This window comes from Topomyia yanbarensis, chromosome 3 (genome assembly GCF_030247195.1).
Source record: "Topomyia yanbarensis strain Yona2022 chromosome 3, ASM3024719v1, whole genome shotgun sequence".
Classification (NCBI taxonomy): domain Eukaryota; kingdom Metazoa; phylum Arthropoda; class Insecta; order Diptera; family Culicidae; genus Topomyia; species Topomyia yanbarensis.
In genome coordinates this window covers 321,155,235-321,176,707 of record NC_080672.1, presented here as the reverse complement: position 1 = coordinate 321,176,707, position 21,473 = coordinate 321,155,235, and the positions used below count along the sequence as shown (strand labels likewise).

Genomic DNA, 21,473 nt, shown 5'->3' with positions numbered 1-21,473 from the left:
CGAGTCACTTAAGTCGAAAAGAGAAAAAAAATTAAAAATTTGTTTTTCCATGAATTAATGCCTAACAATATCATTAAATAACTTTCACGGTGGACAATATGATAGATATGCTTTCCTTCTCACAATAATTTTTTTGCATTTTACAGGTTTTTTTTTATTATTTTAAATAGTGGATGGGGCGGGTTTAAATTTATTAAAATCAATATATTAGGCCGAATGGATATTAGGCCGAATAGACATTAGCCCGTATGGACATTTGCCCGAAACGTCATTAGGCCGAATGGACATTGAGCCGAAATCGAATGATAATTTGGTCGAATGGTCATTCGACCGAATGGTCATTCGACCGAATGGTCATTCGACCGAATGGTCATTCGACGGAATGGTCATTCGACGGAATGGTCATTCGACGGAATGGTCATTCGACCGAATGGTCATTCGACCGAATGGTCATTCGACCGAATGGTCATTCGACCGAATGGTCATTCGACCGAATGGTCATTCGACCGAATGGTCATTCGACCGAATGGTCATTCGACCGAATGGTCATTCGACCGAATGGTCATTCGACCGAATGGTCATTCGACCGAATGGTCATTCGACCGAATGGTCATTCGACCGAATGGTCATTCGACCGAATGGTCATTCGACCGAATGGTCATTCGACCGAATGGTCATTCGACCGAATGGTCATTCGACCGAATGGTCATTCGACCGAATGGTCATTCGACCGAATGGTCATTCGACCGAATGGTCATTCGACCGAATGGTCATTCGACCGAATGGTCATTCGACCGAATGGTCATTCGACCGAATGGTCATTCGACCGAATGGTCATTCGACCGAATGGTCATTCGACCGAATGGTCATTCGACCGAATGGTCATTCGACCGAATGGTCATTCGACCGAATGGTCATTCGACCGAATGGTCATTCGACCGAATGGACATTCGACCGAATGGACATTCGACCGAATGGTCATTCGACCGAATGGTCATTCGACCGAATGGTCATTCGACCGAATGGTCATTCGACCGAATGGTCATTCGACCGAATGGTCATTCGACCGAATGGACATTCGACCGAATGGACATTCGACCGAATGGTCATTCCACCGAATGGTCATTCGACCGAATGGTCATTCGACCGAATGGTCATTCGACCGAATGGTCATTCGACCATTCTTTTTTGGCACGGATTTCGCAAAAATATTCTTAGTGCTTTTGAATGCAAAAGCCTTAGAAGATTTTCGGAAAAGAAAGATGGAAGAGGCCGGGTCTGGAAGACGCGCACCTCAACAATATGGGTATTTTCGGAATGGTCTTGACGAGTAGGTGCCAGAAATTTATGTTTGACGCCATTTTGAAATCCAAGATAGCGACTTCCGGTTTAGCGAAATTCGCTATAACCCAATCAATTGGGGTATTTTTGGAAGTTGAATTTGTAGTACAAATAGTTTTAATTGACCAGTTGGTCCTTGAATTTAGCAATGTGTTTTATTTGAATCAATTCAAACCCCCAACTCACACCAACTTCTTGTCTTTCTCCTCTCACTTCTAATCTCATCGCACTCTTCTAGAGGAACACAAAAATATTTTGCAATTCGTTGGTTTACGATTAGATCTTATATTGGAGGATGTTTTGGATGATCGCTCAGATTTTTCATGCGGAAATTTCGGTAAACCGGAAGTCGCCATCTAGAATTTCAAAATGACGTCAAATATCGACCTTTGTCTTCTACTTATCAAGACTAATCAAAAATACCCATATTGATTGAGTTGTAGTGAATTTCTTTAAGCCGGAAGTCGCCATCATGGATTTCAAAATGGCGCCAAAAATCAATTTCTGGCACATACTCGTCAAGACCATTTTGAAAATACCCATATTGTTGACGTGCGGGCCGTAAGCAGTCTACCAGACCCGTCCCTACCATCTTTCCGAAAACATTCTAAGTCGCATTCAAAAGGACTTTTTTTTTGCGAAATCCTCCTATAAAAAACTTCCAAAAAGTCTTTTGCTGACGGTTTTTCGAATAAACGCGTTTTTTACCCGTATTTTCGAATTAACGCGGTTTTTTTACGCAGATTTTCCAATTCCGCGGTAAAAAAAACAGCGCAAAAAACGCGTAAAAAACCTGAGTGTAGTCGATCAAATAAATACACTCTAGCATGCAATATGCGAGGGACGAAAACAAGCTTATTCTAGAGTTTCGACGTCGCAAAATGCTTAGCATCCCGTGACTTACCCTTTTAACGATTCCGACAGATAAGTTGCTTTACTCTTGCCCGGAAATGCCGACTCAGGTGAATTGCATTCGATAAAAAAAATTTCAAAAGATCCTGGCTCCTGCGGTAGAAGACAAAGGGTTAAGTTGTCGAAAAACTCTAAGCGTGCTTGTGTTAGTCCCTATTCCACGCTTTTTAAAACTTTCTTCCTTCAAATCCTTGTTTTTCCTTGAGTACTATAGCTCTTAATATTGAAAATACTTCACACCTTCTAGTGCCTTGTTAATTGAATTTCATCACGTCATGAAAATATGTTCAATAAGTTGTCGCTTTTAAAACTTCGTTACATTCTCAAATAATAAAACTGGTAATTATCTAATAGAACTGGTTAGTATGTTACACATTATAGTTAATTCAAAAGAACAGCTCGTGATAAAAAGAAGGATATTAGCAAATAATTTAGTAACAAAAAAAAACAAATAATAACCGAGACTTCGCGAAAGGTCACAGGATAAACTTCGACTTCTTTTTCCCCTCACTGTTAACCATTCGGATTCTTGGCCTTCGGCGTAATGTCCATTCGGCATAATGTGTATTCGGCCTAATATCCATTCAGCCTAATCTTCATTCGACCTAATGTCCATTCTGCCCAATGTCTATTAGGCCATGATCATTCGGCTTAACTCGTACGTCCCCAACCCCCATTTTATTAAAAGTATTTAATTTCAAAATAACGATACTCAGCCGCGTTCCAACCAACCTTGATGCGGTTTTTTAGAAACGATCACAAAATTTGTCTAGTTTTTGGAACCAAGACCGTCTTTCCGGAAATGACCATAGTTCTGGATGTATTGTTGGGGGCGCTGGGGTTACCCCCCTTTCTGAAAAACGAAGAACATTCATACCGGTTTTCAAAACCCGACTTGCGACACATAAAGCTTTAAGATTTTGTAAAACAAATGCATTGGAAACCATTTTCGGCGGTTCGTCCTCCTTTTGTACTTGTTTTGCAATATCGTGAAGTTTGTCTTACAGCAAAACGCGTTCTATAACCGGGCTAAAAATGTTTTTTTTGCAGAGGAATCAGGTTCCCGGAATACCCTGGGGTGTGTCCAATTTGACTAAAAAACCCTCAAAATGCCCTCCACTATAGTTGTTTTGCAAAATCATGAAGTTTGACATGCTACAAGGTGGGTTTTATAACCGGTCGAAAAGTGACCTTTTTGCCGGAGGGACCAGCTTCTCAGGATATCCTGGAGTGTGCCAAATCGACCAAAAAACCTTCAAATTGTCCTCTAGTGCACTTGTTTTGTAAAATCATGAAGTTTGGCATGCCACAAGTCGGATTTTATAACCGGTTGAACAGTGTCCTCTTTTTCGGAGAAACCAGGTTCCCGGAGTACCCGCAGCTGTAGCCATTCCGACCAAGAACCCTCAAAACGGTTTCCAATTTCACAAAATCATAAAGTTTTATGTGTCGCAAGACGGGTTTGAAAACCAGTATGAATGCTCTTCATTTTTCCGAAAGGCGATTACCCCAGTACTCCCAATAATATATCCGGAGCTACGGTCATTTCCGAAAAGACTAATTCCTAAAACTAGACAAATTTTGTGATCGTTGCTAAAAACCGCATCAAGTTTGGTTAGAACGCGGCTGACTACCATTAATTTGTAAGTTGATATTTTTAATAATGGGGACGTAAGAGTTAATATTCTTCTGCTGAATGACCTTCGGCCTAAATATCTATATCGATGAAAACGATAATTAAAGTAATTATATTTCCTTATTTGACAGTTCTCATAACTTTGAAACGAAAAGAGTTTAATAGTTGGTGTGGTATATGATCAAACTATGTGACCTAAAAAATCTTTAAGTTGTCCAAAGGTTACTTTAGTGTTAAATAAAAACTACAAATGTAGTATACATAAAATTGTTTTTTAAGGAACACCTAAAATCTTATATTTGGACTACTCATGCAATGTAAAGTGTGAAAGATTGAGCTTATGTGTCTTCAGCAAATTTATCTAAAATGTGTTGTTCTACAATCTATCTGAAGATAGTCAGGTTCTATCTCGAAACATTTAAAAGTTCAATTTTAAATCGTGCTAAAATTAGAACCACCTACAACTTCTGTTCAAACGAAAGAAAGGGCCTTGCAAAGTACAACAACTTTCGCAAACATATCATAGGGCAAGACCTAGCAACATTTTTAATTTTGTTCGAAGACCTTTTAATTTGCAACATCGCAACCGCCTGTACCGGAACAGACGCTGTTTCACGCCGCTTCTAAAATGAAGAACATACGCCGTTCAATTTTCATTCCTCAGATCCTACCTATATTGGTTATTCAAACCTGACTAAGGTTACTGTTTACCCGGAAGTACTGCGGGAAGGTAATACCGTAATAGCTAGGGGTTCTGTATTAAAGGTGAACGGAGCATAGTAAGGCCTCATATTGCACAGTTGTTGATACAGCTTTGTCAAACGCCGGGATATAGTTTGCCAAAAATGTGGGTTTATTTTCCGATGTTCTCATGCTAAAAGTTCTTGGTATTGCTGTTTCAGATGCTTACTGTAATTTGGTTTTAGTTCTATTTTAGAACAAGTTTTTTCTAGAGCGAGTAAAGGTGCTTTAACCTAGGCTTATTAGCCATGGCAAGAAGTAAATACTTCTGCCCCATCCCAAAGGACCAAAGGAGTGACATTAACCTTCTTAGTCAAGTCACTTTCAACGATTTATCCCAATCCTCTATAAACTGAAACGGTCGGTACGGTTGTCCTCGGTTCTTCCTAATTCAAGATTCAAAACGATTCGTTAGTTAAATTCTTCATTAAATGAATAAATTAATTGCCGTATAGTTTTGAAACACCTTTTAACCCAACTCTGCACAGTAGGCCTGGCCGTTTCAATATTTGCGACATATTACACATAATATGCTTCAAATATTAAGGGTGACAAGAAAAACACTAAAAAACTGCGGTATTTTCCAGGATGCTTTTCAATACTGGCTGTGTAAGGGTTAGAATAGAATAGAATAGAATATTCTAGAACAAGTTTTTTATTTGATTCGTGACGGTTCCTATAATCGTTTTTTTCTTTTATTTACAAACATACGACTTCATTCGAAAGAAAATACTGATTCTAAATATTTCCGATTTTACTAACATGAATGTAAGTTATGAATCACAGATTTTTAATTGGATCCTGCGATTTACATGACAGTTTTTGTCTCCTCATTGCCATCGAACATTTATTTTAATGATTCATGAATTCTAAACATTGAAACAAAGTGTATTGTTGAATAAGAAACTCGAGCTCTTTGTAACAAGTGCTGCTTTGTTGCTCAAGTTGTTTATTTTTCCGCACGGTAGCCTACTCTGCCCGTCGTCCAGGAAAAGTATGTCCTTCCCGAAATTTCACATTCCCTTTTTTCGTAGTACCTTCTCTGTCTCGCAAACACGTTTTTTTTTAGCTTACTGATACGAACAAGTTTACAGGAGCCGTATAAAATAGAGACACCCACCAGTTCTGGATGAACGAAAAAAAAACAGCAAACGGTCAATGCTGCCCGAGGGCGACGGAGTGTCTACACGTGGATAGAATGGACTGAGGACGGGAAAACATCTTGTTTATTCTTGCAAGGTTCGTAACAACTCCGTTTTGTTGGGGATTTCTGCCTGTTGAATATCATCGTCGCAGCTCTTGGAAAGAGGTGTGTGTGTGATGTTGTCATTGGAGGGATATTGTGAAAATAAAATTTTGGGACATTGAATATAATGGCTTTTGTTATTGATTGAATTTGCTTTAAAATTATCATGCGGAAAGTTTTTCATTGTGGAACTGAATATTTATAATTTTAATGATTTATAATTGTATTCAGAAACAATAAAATTAAGAATCAGCTCGTCTATTTAATCATTTGTCCGTTAATATATGTGAAAATACCGTTCATTGTTCAAAAACCGCATACTGAAAGCTCGTTAAAATGAGAAATGACATTTGCTTGACAACGATATCTGAATGCATTGCAAAAAAAAAAATCGACTGAAGCGATAGCTATTCTCTATGTAAATTTTTGTATCCGATCGATGTAAATTCTTGTGGAGTATATTTTAACTGTTTCTCCGACCGTGTCCCTTTTTTCGTCGGTATTGACATCTACAATCACTATCTAAAGCTATTTTGTAAGATTTTCATATTGGCACTGTTATTTTTTTCTTCCTGTATAATCTATCTTCTTTCCTCACCCGCAAATCTTCTCTTCTGTCTGTGTACCGACACCTATACCGTGACCATGTGGAACAACGACATAAAAACAAACAAAATAAACCAACAAATAATAAATAAACTGATTACACCTTAAATGCCATCAAATTAAATGTAACTCAACCGCCTACTGCCTCAATAAATCGAATAAACTTCAACGTGATCAAACCCCAATTCACCCCACTTCAAACCCCGGCGCGCTGAATACATCTGCCAACGCGTCGTGCAACTGTCACTGCCGGGCATTCACAACCAGAAGCAAGGCAGACTACGATGGGGTCTGAAGAAAATCTGTTGGGGACTCATAAATATCACGGTACCGAGGGTAAGTGTTCGTCTAACTGTGCTGTACATGTGTTCTTTGTTTTTCTTCCCCCCTAACCCTCTCTCACCGACAATCCAACATTACCATTTCTTTGTTATCCTTCGCTTCCTTTTGCCTTCACCGACGCGACGTGCCAAACGTGTAAATCTTCATAGTCACTTTTGGTTTTCTTTTTCGATTCGCGACCACTTCCTCTGCTTAAAATGGTATCCATCATGTGTTTGTTTTTCTTTTTTGCATGAACCATAAATATATGTAATATTGATGACTTTGTGTCTGTATTTCATATTTGCTGTTACCATTTCAGGACAAAAATATCATGTGGTTTAGAACCAAACATTGTGGTAAGGGCCATAACTGAAAGCTTCGTCTACGATGCCAGTAGCTTATCAAAGAAGGTTTTGAATAAATTTATTTCCGAAGCGTTGTGGAGATGATGGTCTTTCTATTTACCTTAAACTTCAGAAACTTTGTTACTGGTGGAAAATTCTGTGCAGAAACTGAGTTAGAGCCAAAAATGTTGTCTTTTTTCAGGGGCAAGGTCAAGTGTACTCATGTATTTAATATGGTGATAAACGCATTCCTGTGCAGATATTATTATAACTTAACTGTAGAGAAATAATCGCAAATTATTTAAAAACATTAAATCATTCAGTTTATCTTCAGTAGGAAAACGCATCCGTGCAGGCTTAAATTGCACCATAACAACGGGACATAATGCACTGCAAACAATCTAGTAATATTGTTTTCTTTCGGAAGTTCACAAAACAGAGCTTTTAAATTAGCAACGTCAAAGTAGGGGGCAATCTAGCAAAAAGTGAAATAGTTAGTGGATATTTTTCACATAGTGCGACAGAATAACGAATAATGCTATAAATAGCACAGGAATGCACCAGAGAAAAGGTAAAATCAATAGATATGTGAACTGTAAATCCAAATTAAACGAACCACAGTGATTGCACGAGTAGAACACGTTATTGTTTTTTGTTGGTGCGCGACGGCATAAATACGTTAGGCATAAGTATGTTAGGCATAATGGACGAATGGAATAATGGACGTTAGGCATAATGGACAATAGGAATAATGGATAATAGGCATAATTCACAAAAACATAAAATTAATCGCAAGCCTTTATTTATTGTAGATATTTCAACCTTACCCCTGTTTTTCGGGTTAGAAAAAAAACTACACTTTGCAATACCATACCATCGTATGACTACCGAGAGACCATGATATGGCAAATACAATGCGAGATATTTATCCCTTAATAGTGTAGATTTGTTTCTATTTTTTTACGTAGATTAGCTGGATGCTTTCCTCATTTATGTCATTTCAAGTCTATTGGATGTATTACCAATATAACTGGAATAAAGTATTGAAAAATGAGTTAGAATAATTACCAAAAATTAAGCTTTGGAGCTATGGAAACTTGCAGTATTATGGACGGCATCCGCATTAGGCTAAGCTTGTTACGTTTGTGACGATACCTTTTTTATTTCGGTGACTTTTCACAGTACACGAAAAAAGTCTCTCGTATCAGACAGTTTCTGTAGTTCTACCTTTGATGACCTCATAAATATAATCATTGAACTGTATCCCAGATTATACAGCTCAATGAATATATGAATATGGCTGCTTTTATATTATCTCCCATGTTAGATAATATTAAAAACAGCAATATGAATATATTCATTGAATGAATAATAAAATGCATCATTCTTTCTTTCATGAGCTGTTCTTAAAGGCATATACGAAGACTTTTTTTCCAATAGGTCCAATTTGCAAATGAGAGCTCTCTTTTTTCGCTTTCTCTTTCGCTTATTACTGCAAAACCATAAAACTTTTTAAACATTTATCGATATGTTTCAAAAGACCAAGGTTTTTACTAGCTTATTACGCAAATAGTTGAAGGGAAATCAGAAAGGTGACCGAGTAATTCGCGGAAGAGAAAGTAAACAAAGAGAAGCTCTCTTTTGTAGATTGAACCTATTGAAAAAAGTCTTCATATTTTCTTCTTGGAAAATTGCACAATGCATATGAATTTAAAAACAAATTTAAGTTGTTATGCACTATTCATGCCTTAATGCAAATGAGATTGTTTTTAAACAAGCGTGTTGAGCCTATTTTAGTCATATGCTGTTAATCAGTTGTATGTCGGTTGAAATTAATGCAATCTGAGGTAGTTTCAACTTTTAGTACAATACCGCTTTTGCCGCAACGCACTCATTATGGGATGCCAAATGTATTCCCATGCACTGGAAATTTTCACATGCCGCTATGCCGCTGTCATTGTATTCGGGCCTTATCAATGTAATCTTTGCAATTCTACTTTACTTTCCGTATACCAAAAATTCGATCTGCTTCCTTTATTTGAGCAAAGATTTCTTCAAGCATATACAGCAGAATAAAATATCCAATTATTAAAATATTTAGAGTATTTCTTCAACACCAAAAAAGTTCAAATATTCACGTACCCACCAGTGATCCTTCGACTAGATAATTTATGCCTAACGTCCATTATGTTAATCGCCCATTATATCTGACGTCGATTATGCCTAACGTCCATTATGCCTAACGTACGTATGCCAAACGTCCTTATGCCTAACGTATTTATGCCTAATGTAGTACACCCGTTTTTTGTGACTGCATGGCAGTTAAATTGCAAGCGATATTAAGTTTAGCAATCGAATCCACAAAGATCACACTAACAATGCTCAGCACGCTGAATAGTAGCCATGTGATAATTGGGTTTGCACTGTCCAGTTAGTGCACTGACTAGCATACAGCAATTGTGGTTGGAAGATCGTGACAAATTCTTTGATATTTTCCGACACACATCCGACCGAACAGATTTTGTTTGATTGCAAGTTCGCAAGCTACGCCAATGGTTGGCCAATTGCCTCTCATACTGGGAATAAATGAAAATTAAATTTGATGTAAACAACATTGCCACGTATTATGCTGACTAGTAATGGAATTATACATGTTTTTGACATGTGAAATAAATTAATGTGTCTCTTTTGATGTAGAACTCGGTTGAATTGTGAACAAAGCGCATTTTTATATGTTCTTGAATGTAAATTCATGTGAATTGTGCGCTTCTTCTATGTGCATCTTGCGAGATGTAAATATTTTTAAGTGTGTATAAAAAGTGATATGTTGTGTAAAACGAGTTGAAAGATTGATTCCTTGCATTTACAATGACCGCACGGTATAGTAGCATGCTTGTTTTGCCTGAATTCCGCTTATGTTTAAGTTTATATTCAAGCCTGAATATGTAACTCGGAAGAAAGTTAAATGCGGTTAACCAAAGTTAGCATTTCTTATGTTAAGAAGTCCAGAGAATCGTTTAAAGAAAGTTATAATATACCTCGCGAAACCAAAGTCAACCTCAATTCTTCGCACAACCTAAGTTTGAAGTTAATCCTGGCTCTACATTTCAGTTTCAGTAAAGGCTGATCAAAAGTGATAATTCTTGTATAAAAAACAAGGTCCTCGCTTGAATATATTTAGAATGACCGCACGAAACGTGTGCAATCGCTTCGCCCAAATTCATCCCATAATTCAAGTATATAGTTAAATATGGCTCTACATTTCAGAAAGAGGTTGGATACGGCTTATCAAAATCAATAATTCTGATACAAACAAGTCCGCGAAATCGATTGAAGATAGCTAGAATTATCGCATGAAAAGTGTGAAATGTTCTTCACATAATAAATCCATGAAGTTGTATAGACTCAATATTTCGAGTGTGGCTGAAAGCAGATTATCAAAAGGCAGTTTTCCTTATGTGAAATAATCCGGGATATCGATTGAACATACCTAAAATGACCGCACGAAGCGTGTGTAGCCATTTTACCCCTATTCTTCCTATAATATAAGGATGAAGTTGTGCCTTACTCAACAATTCAGGAAAAGAGTTGAAAGTGGCTGCTCAAAAGTAATTTTTTATGTGAAATACAGCCGTGATTCGCTGGTTGGACACGTATTTATGCCAAATGAGGTACACCCGTTTTTTTGTGAATGCATGGCAGTTAGATTGCAAGTGATATTAAGTTTAGCATTCGAATCCACAAAGATCACCCTAACAATGCTCAGCACGCTGAATAGTAGCCATGTGATAATTGGGTTTGCACTGTCCAGTTAGTGCACTGACTAGCATACAGCAATTGTGCTTGGAAGATCGTAACAAATTCTTTGATATTTTCCGCTTTTGAGTTGGACCTCCGCTAGTTGGACCATTGTCCAACTAAAAAGCATCTGAACGCCAAAATCTGTTGTCAAATTTACTTTGACAATCTATCTAACAATCTTTTCACTATTAACGTCTTCTTTGGAGAGTTTTTGACATTTGTCAGCGGTCCAACTAGCGAATCAAATTCGTTAGTTGGACAGAGGTTGTGGCCCAACCAGCGAATCACGACTGTAGTCTAGGGAATTGATTGAAGACAGTTGTGTGCTCGTTTTACCCCAATCCTTCCTATTACTCAAGTGTGAAGTCAAACCTGGCTGTACTTCTCGGCAGAAGGCTGAATTCTTATATAAGCGATTCCGGGAAATCGAATGAAGATAGTTAAAATAACCGCACGAAACGCGTGTACCCGTCTTACACTTATTCGTCCCAAAATAAACAAATCAACAAAATACAAGTGCGAAGCTATATCTTAGTCATCATTTCAGACAGGGGCAGATAGATCCTAATTAGACGTATGTTTTTTGTTTAAAAACCTAGGGAATCGGTTGAGCATAGTTAGAATGACCGCATGAAAAATGTTTGTCCGTTTTACCCCAATTCTTCCAATAACTCAAGTGTGAAGGTAAACCTAGCACCACCCTTCTGAAAGAGGCTGAATGCGGGAGATCAAAAGAAGTAATTCATATGTAAAATAGTCCGAAGAATCGAATGAAGATGGCTAGAATGCTCTCATGAAACTCAATATTCAATTTTATTCTTTATCCTGGCTTTACATTGCAGACAAAGTCTGAATCCGACTGATCAAAAGTATAATTCTTATGTAAAAAGTTCAGGAAATCGATTGAAGATGTTACGAATAAACACGCGAATCGTGTTAACCCGTTTTACCCCAACTCATGTTTGAAGCTAAACCTGGGTGTACTTTTTGGAATGTGGCTTATACTATGTTCACACTACAGAGTTAAAACACGTTATAATAATTAGCAACAAGAAAAATATCATCAAGATAGCGTTAAAACACGTTTTAACTCGTAGTGTGAACGTAGTTTTAATGCGGCTGAAGTAATATTTCAAAGATAATAAAAAATCCAGAGAATCGATTACAGAAAATCACTTTGATCACACGAATCGTGTGAATACGTTTTACCCTCATTCTTTCCATTACATAAGCTGCCTCTTAAAATGACTTTTGATCTCTGATAGGGCGAATGACTGATCGAGTTTAAAACCCCAATTAACAATAAAATAATTTTGATCTTTGAAGCAGACTTGGATTTGAGGTTAAATGAGGAAGTTTGTTTCGTGAGTTCATTCTAATTATCGATAATTGAATGGCTGGCGTCCGAAAGGGGCTAACCCACATTTTTTTCCGAAATCGACATTTTTGCATTTTTTTATAGTTCTAAGTAATCTACGTGTACTGCCGTTTAAGAATTTTGAAAATAATTTTTAGATTTTTTGCTATTAGCAGTCAAAATTGGCCATGGAGGTAACTCCAGTACTAGCTGGCGTCCAAAAGGGGTTAACCCCACATTGAGTCTTATGGAATTTCAAGTTTTCTCGTTCGTTTTCCAAGGTTTTAAGAAAAAGTACTAAATCAATTCGCAATCAGTAAATTTTGTGTTATAGATCACATATCGGTGAACTCGATATAATACTGTTTTAGTTGGATTGCATTGTATGTTGACGTTTCGGCTCACACAGTCGTTCCTGAAGGTAAGGGCCGCTCATACACTTGCTATGTATGGCTATTTTCTAACTAATATATATTATTGGGCATATTTTTTGAAAGCTCCAGTGAAGGTGTCATATCTCTACAATGAAAGTTCACAGTTGCTAATAGGGGATTAAGAGAAAAACGGTACATTGTGGTCGAAAAGTTAAAAACGTTGAATCAATTATTATCTTTCGTTATAGAGTTATGGTGTCTTCGGAAGAGTTGCTGTATGGCACTTAGCGCTTTATTTGGTTGAATCACACTAGCTCGAAATTCAGTCGCTAGGGCGGCGCTGTTATCAACTTTTTAATGAAGCTAGATAGAAATGCGGCGTCTTTGAGAAAGTTGTAGGTGCTATGATTTTAAACATATTTTCTGAAGATGTAACCTTTGTAGGTCCGGTACGTTTTGAGATAGAGAAGGTTTTAGTTAAAACTTGTACATACAGGTTATGTTTTCAAAAATGCGCGATATTTCAAAACCTGTAGGAACTACAAAGTTGATGTCTTCAGAAGATATACTTATAATTACCTGATATACAACTTTTCTGTAGACACCATCTTTCTATCTCGTTCCATTAAAAAGTTGATAACAGCGCCGCCATAGCGACTGAATTCCGAACTGATATAAAATAATCAAATGAAGCGCTAGATGTCACAGAACAACTTTGTCAAAGACACCATAACTCTAAAACGAAAGATAAGAAAGGGTGTGTGAATTGTGGGTTAGCCCCTTTTGGACTCTAGGTACCCCCGGGGTTAGCTCCCCGAATTACGAAAATGCTCGTGAATTGAAAAGTTGTACATGTAATGATCTTATGTTTTTCTAGACAACATGGGTCAATGAACTACTAAAAATTTAATGCATTCTTACAATAAAAACAATGTTAATTTGGAAATGCGGAAGTTTTTTCCATTTCCTGTAAAAATGCAAAATGTGGGTTAGCCCCTTTTGGACGTTAGCCATTCAATTTATTCCTTAGACTTTTGTACATAATGAATATTATTTTCCGCTAGCCTCAATCAGTCTCCTTCCGGACTTTTTAGATTATAGTCAATACATTTAATCAGTAGCATTCAGCCGCTTTTTGCAATGAAAAGCCATATTTCGAGCTACTTTATTCATTGAAGTCAAAATATATTTTTTAAATTGATCTTAGTAGGCTTTAGAAAATTTTACTTTTAAACCGAAAGTGATAGCGCTAGGCCGCCTTCAACAAAGTTGTAGAGCAGAGTATTTTCATAATTTTGCGGAAGACATATTGTCTCTGTCACCCACAGTAATGGTTATTTGACGTTTTCATATAACTGTTTTGTTTCAGATTTTTCGCGCAACAATGTTAGGAGGTAATGTTCATCATTTCAAAACCGCTTTCAATCCACCCAGTGGTGGTGCCTTTCTCATTTGTCCAAACTACGATTCCATGGTTGGTTATGTTTAATACAATGATGGAAATGTATATTACATATTCAGTACGATTTGCACATACATACAATGGATCGACAGGCAAGATCTTGAGATACTATGTGTCGACACTGAAACATCGCTTGAAACCAGCGGCGGATCAATGAGGAAGATCCGGTGCTCATTGCATACTTCTACCTAAGCCTTATTGCATACTTCTACCTAAGCCTTAATAGGTCGAAATTTTTTTGGCCGGGATTAGGTTGATGATGTTTAGAGTGACTGCATAACCTTTTTATATGAGAAAGGCAAAACATGCAACTTTCCCGAATAGAGCAAATAGCTGTGAATATTTTGAAAAGAGTTATAAGTGAGTATAACGGCTTGAAAAACAGGGTAAATATAATTTTGATTTTATTTACCCTGTTTTTCAAGCCGTTCAACTTCACTATGCGCAAAAATTGTGATTATGTTATAAATTATGCTGATAGGACTGAGTGTCGCCTACAGAACGAAGGTAAAAGTGTTTGTCCGTAAGTATTGTTAAGCATAAGCATAAGAGATCGCCCGTAGTTGCTACTCCGTTATTGACCAGAACTAAATTAGGTTGCAAAATGTTGATTGGAACAACATGCTTGGGAATAACATGGTGAGCCACATTGTACAATCTATTCTGATCCCTGCATGCTGATCAATACCGAAGCCGGCCACGTCCGAATGCAGATCTTCTGGGAAAGGAAGGAATGTTAGTCCGATACATGTTGTTACTAGAGACCGAGGAATCCTCTGCATCTCCACATCCCAGAAAACCAGCAATCGTATATGAAAGTTTACAATAAATTACAAATAATGACAGACTAAATCAAAATTACAAATAGTGCAAGCAAAAATTATGTTTTGTTGTAAAAAGTTCACATAAAATGCAAATCTGTGATCGAAATACAATGTTGACTTGAAGTTATTCATTAGTCCACTACAACTTAAAACAAAATCGTACTTGCGGAATAATAAAGACAATTTTGAAACATTGTATAGAAATTAATTTGCAATTTCGTTCGCAAAATCGTTCAAAAAATATTCACCTCCTTATAGCACTTCGCAAATTCTCTGCCAGATTAGTTCAATATTTGAGCAATAAAAATGGCTTGAGTACAGAATGTAGGTTGTGATTTGACAGGTATAGAAGGTATCATTAGAGTGCCATATTTAGGTTGGATTATGGTATTTTTAGATCGTAATCACAAAGCGATAAAAATGATCAAATATAATCGTTGCTTGACAGTGTATAAATAGTTGAGTACATAGCGGCTATGCTGGGAATACGAAGATCTCAGGTTGGAAACTGGAAGAAAATCATAGCAGGTAATTTTAATAATTGACGTTCTAGTAACTCCAACCTCACCCATCAAAAACATATCTACCAGTGTGGGCGTAACTGTGTCTTATAACAGAATTATGGACATTTCATCCTGATTTTTTATTTTCATAATATTATTTAAAAAAAAATACTTCTTTTTACCACATTGGGGACCTTAAGCTGCATAAATCTTCATGTGTGATTGTAAAGTTGATCATATATAAACTCAAAATGATAAGCTAGATGATTGTATAATGATTCTGATGAGATCAAAATTCGTCGTAAATCACATAGTTCTACTATACCGATTTGTTGTACGTATGTGGCCTCCACTTTTGTTCACATAGAAGAGATCTGTGCATTTTATACAATCAATTCATATCGTTGAAGAGTACAGTTAATCAAATTGCAACTTATTAAAGTGAATCAAAATGTTGGCTGGGATGTATCACGGGAAGGGGAGAGTTGGTAGTAAGTGTGCCAATAGCGTTATCACACAGTTGTTTGTGTTGATTCGTATCGCCGCGCTGCAAATCTGTGTGTTCCGACCAAATTACTTTGTTCTCGCTGTAAAACCGTTTACTTCCTTCAATAAACTCTACCAAATCGTAGTTGTACTATCAACTTTTTGACTGCATCAATTAGCTGCTTCACAAAATTGTGTGCAACGTAAATAATTTGATTTCAACTCGCCGCTGGAAACAATTTCTCCATTGTTTCGTCATACTGTGTTAAAAATACTACTTCGTGATCATGAACCAGCTAGAAGATAAACCATGCGGAAAGTGTAGAATGGCATTGGGTAAATCTGACCCAGCCGTGTGCGATGGCTTCTGCGATGGATTTCATTATTTTCACAAACACTGCACCGGCCTATCGGAAGATGAATTATCTGCTTGTAGCGGCTCGAATGTGCTATGGATGTGTGACGATTGCCGTAGTTTTCTGGAAGACGCAAAATTTCATAATTCGATCAGCTCGGTTAAAGCCGCCTATGTGATGCGAGTGAAACAGCGTGATGATGAGATTGGATGTTTAAGGCAAAGTATCGAGTCATTGAATTCTACCATGACTAAACTTATAGATTGCACAAAACCGAATTCTGCTTTGCAACGTAGCGAAAGTGCCATTGTCAATGCGAAACCTCAACATTCTTCTCCAATAACAGCAAACTGCTCGGAAACAATGTATACTGAAGGAGATGCGAACGATAGTATTATGTTATTTTTATCAAATATCAAAAACAACGTCAGCGAGCAGGAAATTTCGATTCTTGTAAAAGAATGCTTAAACGTAAATGGTTCTGCAAAGGTGAAAAAACTCGTTTCGAGTAGGCAAGACGTTAGTACATTAGACTACGTTTCATTCAAAGTGGAGCTAGATACCAGTTTGAAAAAAACACGCTCTTTCATCCGGCACATGGCCACACGGAGTACGATTAAGGGAATTTCGGGATCTTCGCCATGATGTACCCTGGATCAAGGCTGGAAGAAGTCATTTCAAATGACATTTTTAAGCGAAAGTTCGGGAAAAAACCAATACGACAGCACCGCTGCTAGTTTGACTTCGGTTGCTGTGCATGTAAACGGACGAGAGAAAAGCAAAAACGTTCGTGCTACTGATCGTGCCTGTTACATGTTCGTGAAAGTTCGGTTATTCGGCTTGCTGCCGTAGTTGGGTTTCGTTCGCTAGCTGTTGCGAATGTATGTGAATGGCTCGTGTGTTTTACTTGCATCATCCATTGCGTTGGAACTGTTGCAAATAAATTTCATAGCAGCGGCTCAAAATGAATGTAGTGAACGACATTCATGGCTCATATTTGCAAGATTGGAATGTGCGGCAGTTCGTTTTTCGCTTGCTATAGGAAAGGACTGCAAGCAAAATGTTAGCGGTCACATAGTATCGTTGAAAGGAAAGTTGTTGGCCATTGAAAATCTATAGTTTTGTATATTTACAATTCGCTGATGCGTCAAAATTAAAATATTTTCAACTTTTTAGTAATGAGTTTTATATTGAAGGAGAAGTTGTTGGCCGTTGAAAATCAGTAGTTTTGTACATTTACAATGCGCAGGGGGTCTGCCGATGCGTGAAAATGGAAATGTTTTAAACTTTTTAGTAATGAGTTTTATATTGAAGGGGAATTCGTTGGCCGTTGAAAATCAATAGTTTTGACATTTAATATGCGCAGGGGGTCCGCCGATGCGTCAAAATGGAAATGTTTTCAAGTTTTCAGTAATGAGTTTTATATTGAAGGGGAATTCGTTGGCCGCTGAAAATCAATAGTTACATTTACAATGCGCAGGGGGGTCCACCGATGCGTGAAAATGGAAATGTTTTCAGCTTTTTGGTAATGAGTTTTATATTGAAGGAGAAATTGTTGGCCGTTGAAAATCAATAGTTTTGTACATTTCCAATGCGCAGGGGGGTCCGCCGATGCGTCAAAATGGAAATGTTTTCAAGTTTTCAGTAATGAGTTTTATAGTGAAGGGAAAATTGTTGACCGTTGAAAATCAATAGTTTTGACATTTATAATGCGCAGGGGGGTCCGCCGATGCGTCAAAATGGAAATGTTTTCAACTTTTTAGTAATGAGTTTTATAGTGAAGGGGAAATTGTTGGCCATTGAAAATGAATAGAAGTTGTTGGCCGTTAAAAATTAATAGTTTTGGACATTTACAATACACACGGGCAACCGCCAATGTGACATAATGGAAACTTTTTTATGCGGTAGTAGCATAATCAAGTTACAGAATGATGGTATTGCAAGACAAAATTTTCATTATTTTTCTCCTTTCATCAGGAAAATAAATCGTTTCATTAATAATTTTGTGCCAATACATAAGAAACAATTAAATGAACAAAAATATTCTTTTTTCATAATCCACCATTACATTTTGGCATACTTCCATAGTGGAAATCTCAAAAGGAAATGTTTTCGATCATTTTTACCGCTACCTTGCAGTATTTTAGTCGCATAATATCATAGTAGCGAAAACTCGGTTTTCTTACATTAGCGATTTAGGCCATGGATGAGTTTGACTGGGTAATGTCAGTATCAGCTCCAGCTCAAATTTTCACTGCCACTTTGTTTGCCAACCAATGGTGGCCAACAGAGTAGCGGCGAAAAGCTGAGATGGGGTTGGAAATATTAATAAGATGCGAGAAACCGGCTTGCAGGAATTCAAATGGAGTACGTCAGAGTAAACGTATGCACTCCGAGAAGATTCGCTCAGCTTTTATTAGAAATCATCCCTTTGATTTGCTAGAAGCATGTTTCTCGCATATTGCATTATAATGTCAGCTTCAGTTCAAGCTCAATCAGTACCAGCTCCACTTCAGATTCTTGCCATCACTGCTGCCTAACTCAACTGTTTACTGGGATGCATCGCAGGGTTAAATTATTTTACCTTGCTGTAATGTAAAAAATCTGTACCAATCTGTACTTTTTTACAAAAATCTGTAATCTGCACCCTAATAAAAAAATTATACACGAACTTTAACCCACATAGTCCAACGATTCCACATAATGTATGAATGATACCCTGAACAGGTCGTTAGGCTCTTGGATCATTAGATGTTTATTCGGGTACCGTACAGAATCTGTGCCAAAAATGCTTCAGAAATCTGTACCTTTCTACATAAATCTGGACTTGCGGCATCACTGATTTAGGCCCTCATGAAAGATCTATGTCGAAGTGAGAATTGCATATCAAAAGAAAAATGCGAAGAGTGACCAATTTGACAAACACAAAGTCGTTTCAAGGTAATCATCATAAGGTGTAGGCATGTGTATAAGAAGATTATTGGTGGCAAACTCTGAAAAACTCAGAAAACTTGAAAATGCTAAATTGTTATATTCAAATCAATTTGTTCCAATTAATGATTTGTTTTTTAGAATGATGTAGTATTTACGCCATCCCAATCCTGTCGGATGTAAAATCAAAACACTGGCGTCACATATGTAAAAATCTTATCCGTTATCATATTGGGGTTTATGCCACTTGCTGTTTGACGAGACTATAATTTAATATTGTAAACGGTCTATGCAAGAGAATGATCATTGGAGGGTAGTCCTTCGTGAACACAGAATTCGCTAAAATTTAAAACTGAATATATGTAAATTTGTAATATCTCGATGTCACAGCGTTCACACGATTCAATAACACGTGACATGACAATAGGGGGGCGTTTTGTTCCAATTTTACGTCAGATTGGTCCAGCTCCTGATTGGTTGATTCTGACTTTTTTACCGTACGCAATGTTACTGCAGAGATAGCGAAATGATGTTTGGCAGTGTTGCAATATTTATAGAAAAGATTGTCATTACTTTTGACAAATAAAATTATTATCGTTAAAGAAGAAAAAATGACTAAATTGAAAAGAAATTGTACGGCAAAGTGAAACAAGTATTTATCATGCATTTACCGTATACGTGGTTGATTATCTTTAACAAAAATAAGACAGAAACCACAATACAATCTAATTTTTTTTCAGAAAATGGCTTCATCAAACCTTACTAAACACCCATGATATATATTCATACTATGTTGCGTTTCGGCTTCGCCTCATCAGAAACCGACACTAACGTATTGTCGGAATAGATTAGCGCCGGCTTGACGCAAATCCCTTAAAACTAAAACACACTATGTGTTTCAATCAAACGACTGATCAAACGTGATGTCCCGTTCGAGCAGAAGTTCTGTTTATGCCGATGAGACACAAGTGAAGCCGAAACTTGTCTTGGCTTAGGCTTGGTTTTTACCAACAAATTTTCACCCTAGTAAGAAATTTTGGTTTTTACCAAATTTTCCTCCTTAGGGTGAAATATAGCATAGGACCCATGATATAGAAAAACGGTGCCATTCACCAATATAGTGGATTCAAGATACAAAATATTGCCGGCATAAAATAAATTAACAAGCCTTCATTTTCATTAATAAAAATAGCAACACTGTTCGGAAGATGGCAGGAAGAAAATGCGCGAAAAGAAGAATATCGAAGGAAAAATAAGAAGCCGATTGTCACGTCTTGTCTTAGTGTTGACCTAACATCGAATAATTTGACTATCAAGAACAGCGATGCCAGATTTACAGACATGTCTGTATTTTACAGACTTTTGATAGTCTCCTACAGACGTAGCCAGCAATCTACAGACTTTTAAAACAGTAAAAGTGTTTAGCAAAATTGCACTATAGCAACTGTATTCGAATACAAGTGATTCCTTCACAATAGTATTCGAATTTCAATCTAATTTTGAAGTAATATTCTAGTGTAAATGGAGTTTATAAACCATCTACAGATTTTTGCAGACATTTTAATTATTCTTCTACAGACATTTCACAAAAACATGTGGCATCCCTGATCAAGAAACACACCCAGACCAGGGATGCCACATTGACATCTGTGTTTCGGCGAAAAAAATCTTTTTACCATCTGTGATGACAAAATGCAAAAAATCTGTCATCTGTGAAAAAGAATCTGTGATCAAAAATTGTGAAAAAAAATCTGTGACATTACAGAAAAATCTGTGAATATGGTAACCCTGACCCAGGCGCGACAATGTTCACACCTTTCTAACATTTACATCTTGATTCCATATTAAAATTTTCCAGAGCTGTCAGATAGCTTTGTTGAAAATGTGCATCCTAATAAAAAAAATCTGTACAGTCTTCCCTAATAAACATCTAATGATCCAAGAGCCTAACGACCTGTTCAGGGTATCATCCAAACAATATGTGGAATCGTTGGACTGGGTTAAAGTTTGTGTATAATTTTTTTTTATTGGGGTTTATTCTCTGGTTCGTAACTCTTTGACTGGACCGTGTTTTAGTTAGACCTCCACTAGTTAGACTGTTGTTCAACTAAAAAGCAGTTTTGTGGTTATTTACGCATAATTTAACTATTATTGCTTAACTATTGATTTTGAATGGCCAACAATTTCCCTTTCAATATAAAACTCATTACTAAAAAGTTTAAAACTTCT

General features: G+C 37.0%; 1 protein-coding gene across 5 annotated transcripts in view; it reads left to right on the top strand.

Moving 5' to 3' along the window:
* The window catches only part of LOC131694112 (transient receptor potential cation channel trpm), a 355,889-nt gene that overhangs the window by 75,833 nt on the left and 258,583 nt on the right, over positions 1 to 21,473 (top strand). For 2 of the 5 annotated variants that reach the window (XM_058982533.1, XM_058982529.1), the window contains exon 3: positions 6,750 to 6,818. The exons of 2 other annotated variants lie outside the window; for them this stretch is intronic. In XM_058982533.1, coding sequence (XP_058838516.1) covers positions 6,750 to 6,818 — 69 coding nt within the window. The remainder of the gene's footprint in view (positions 1 to 6,749; positions 6,819 to 21,473) is intronic. One more of the 5 variants, XM_058982530.1, reaches the window with a different exon arrangement.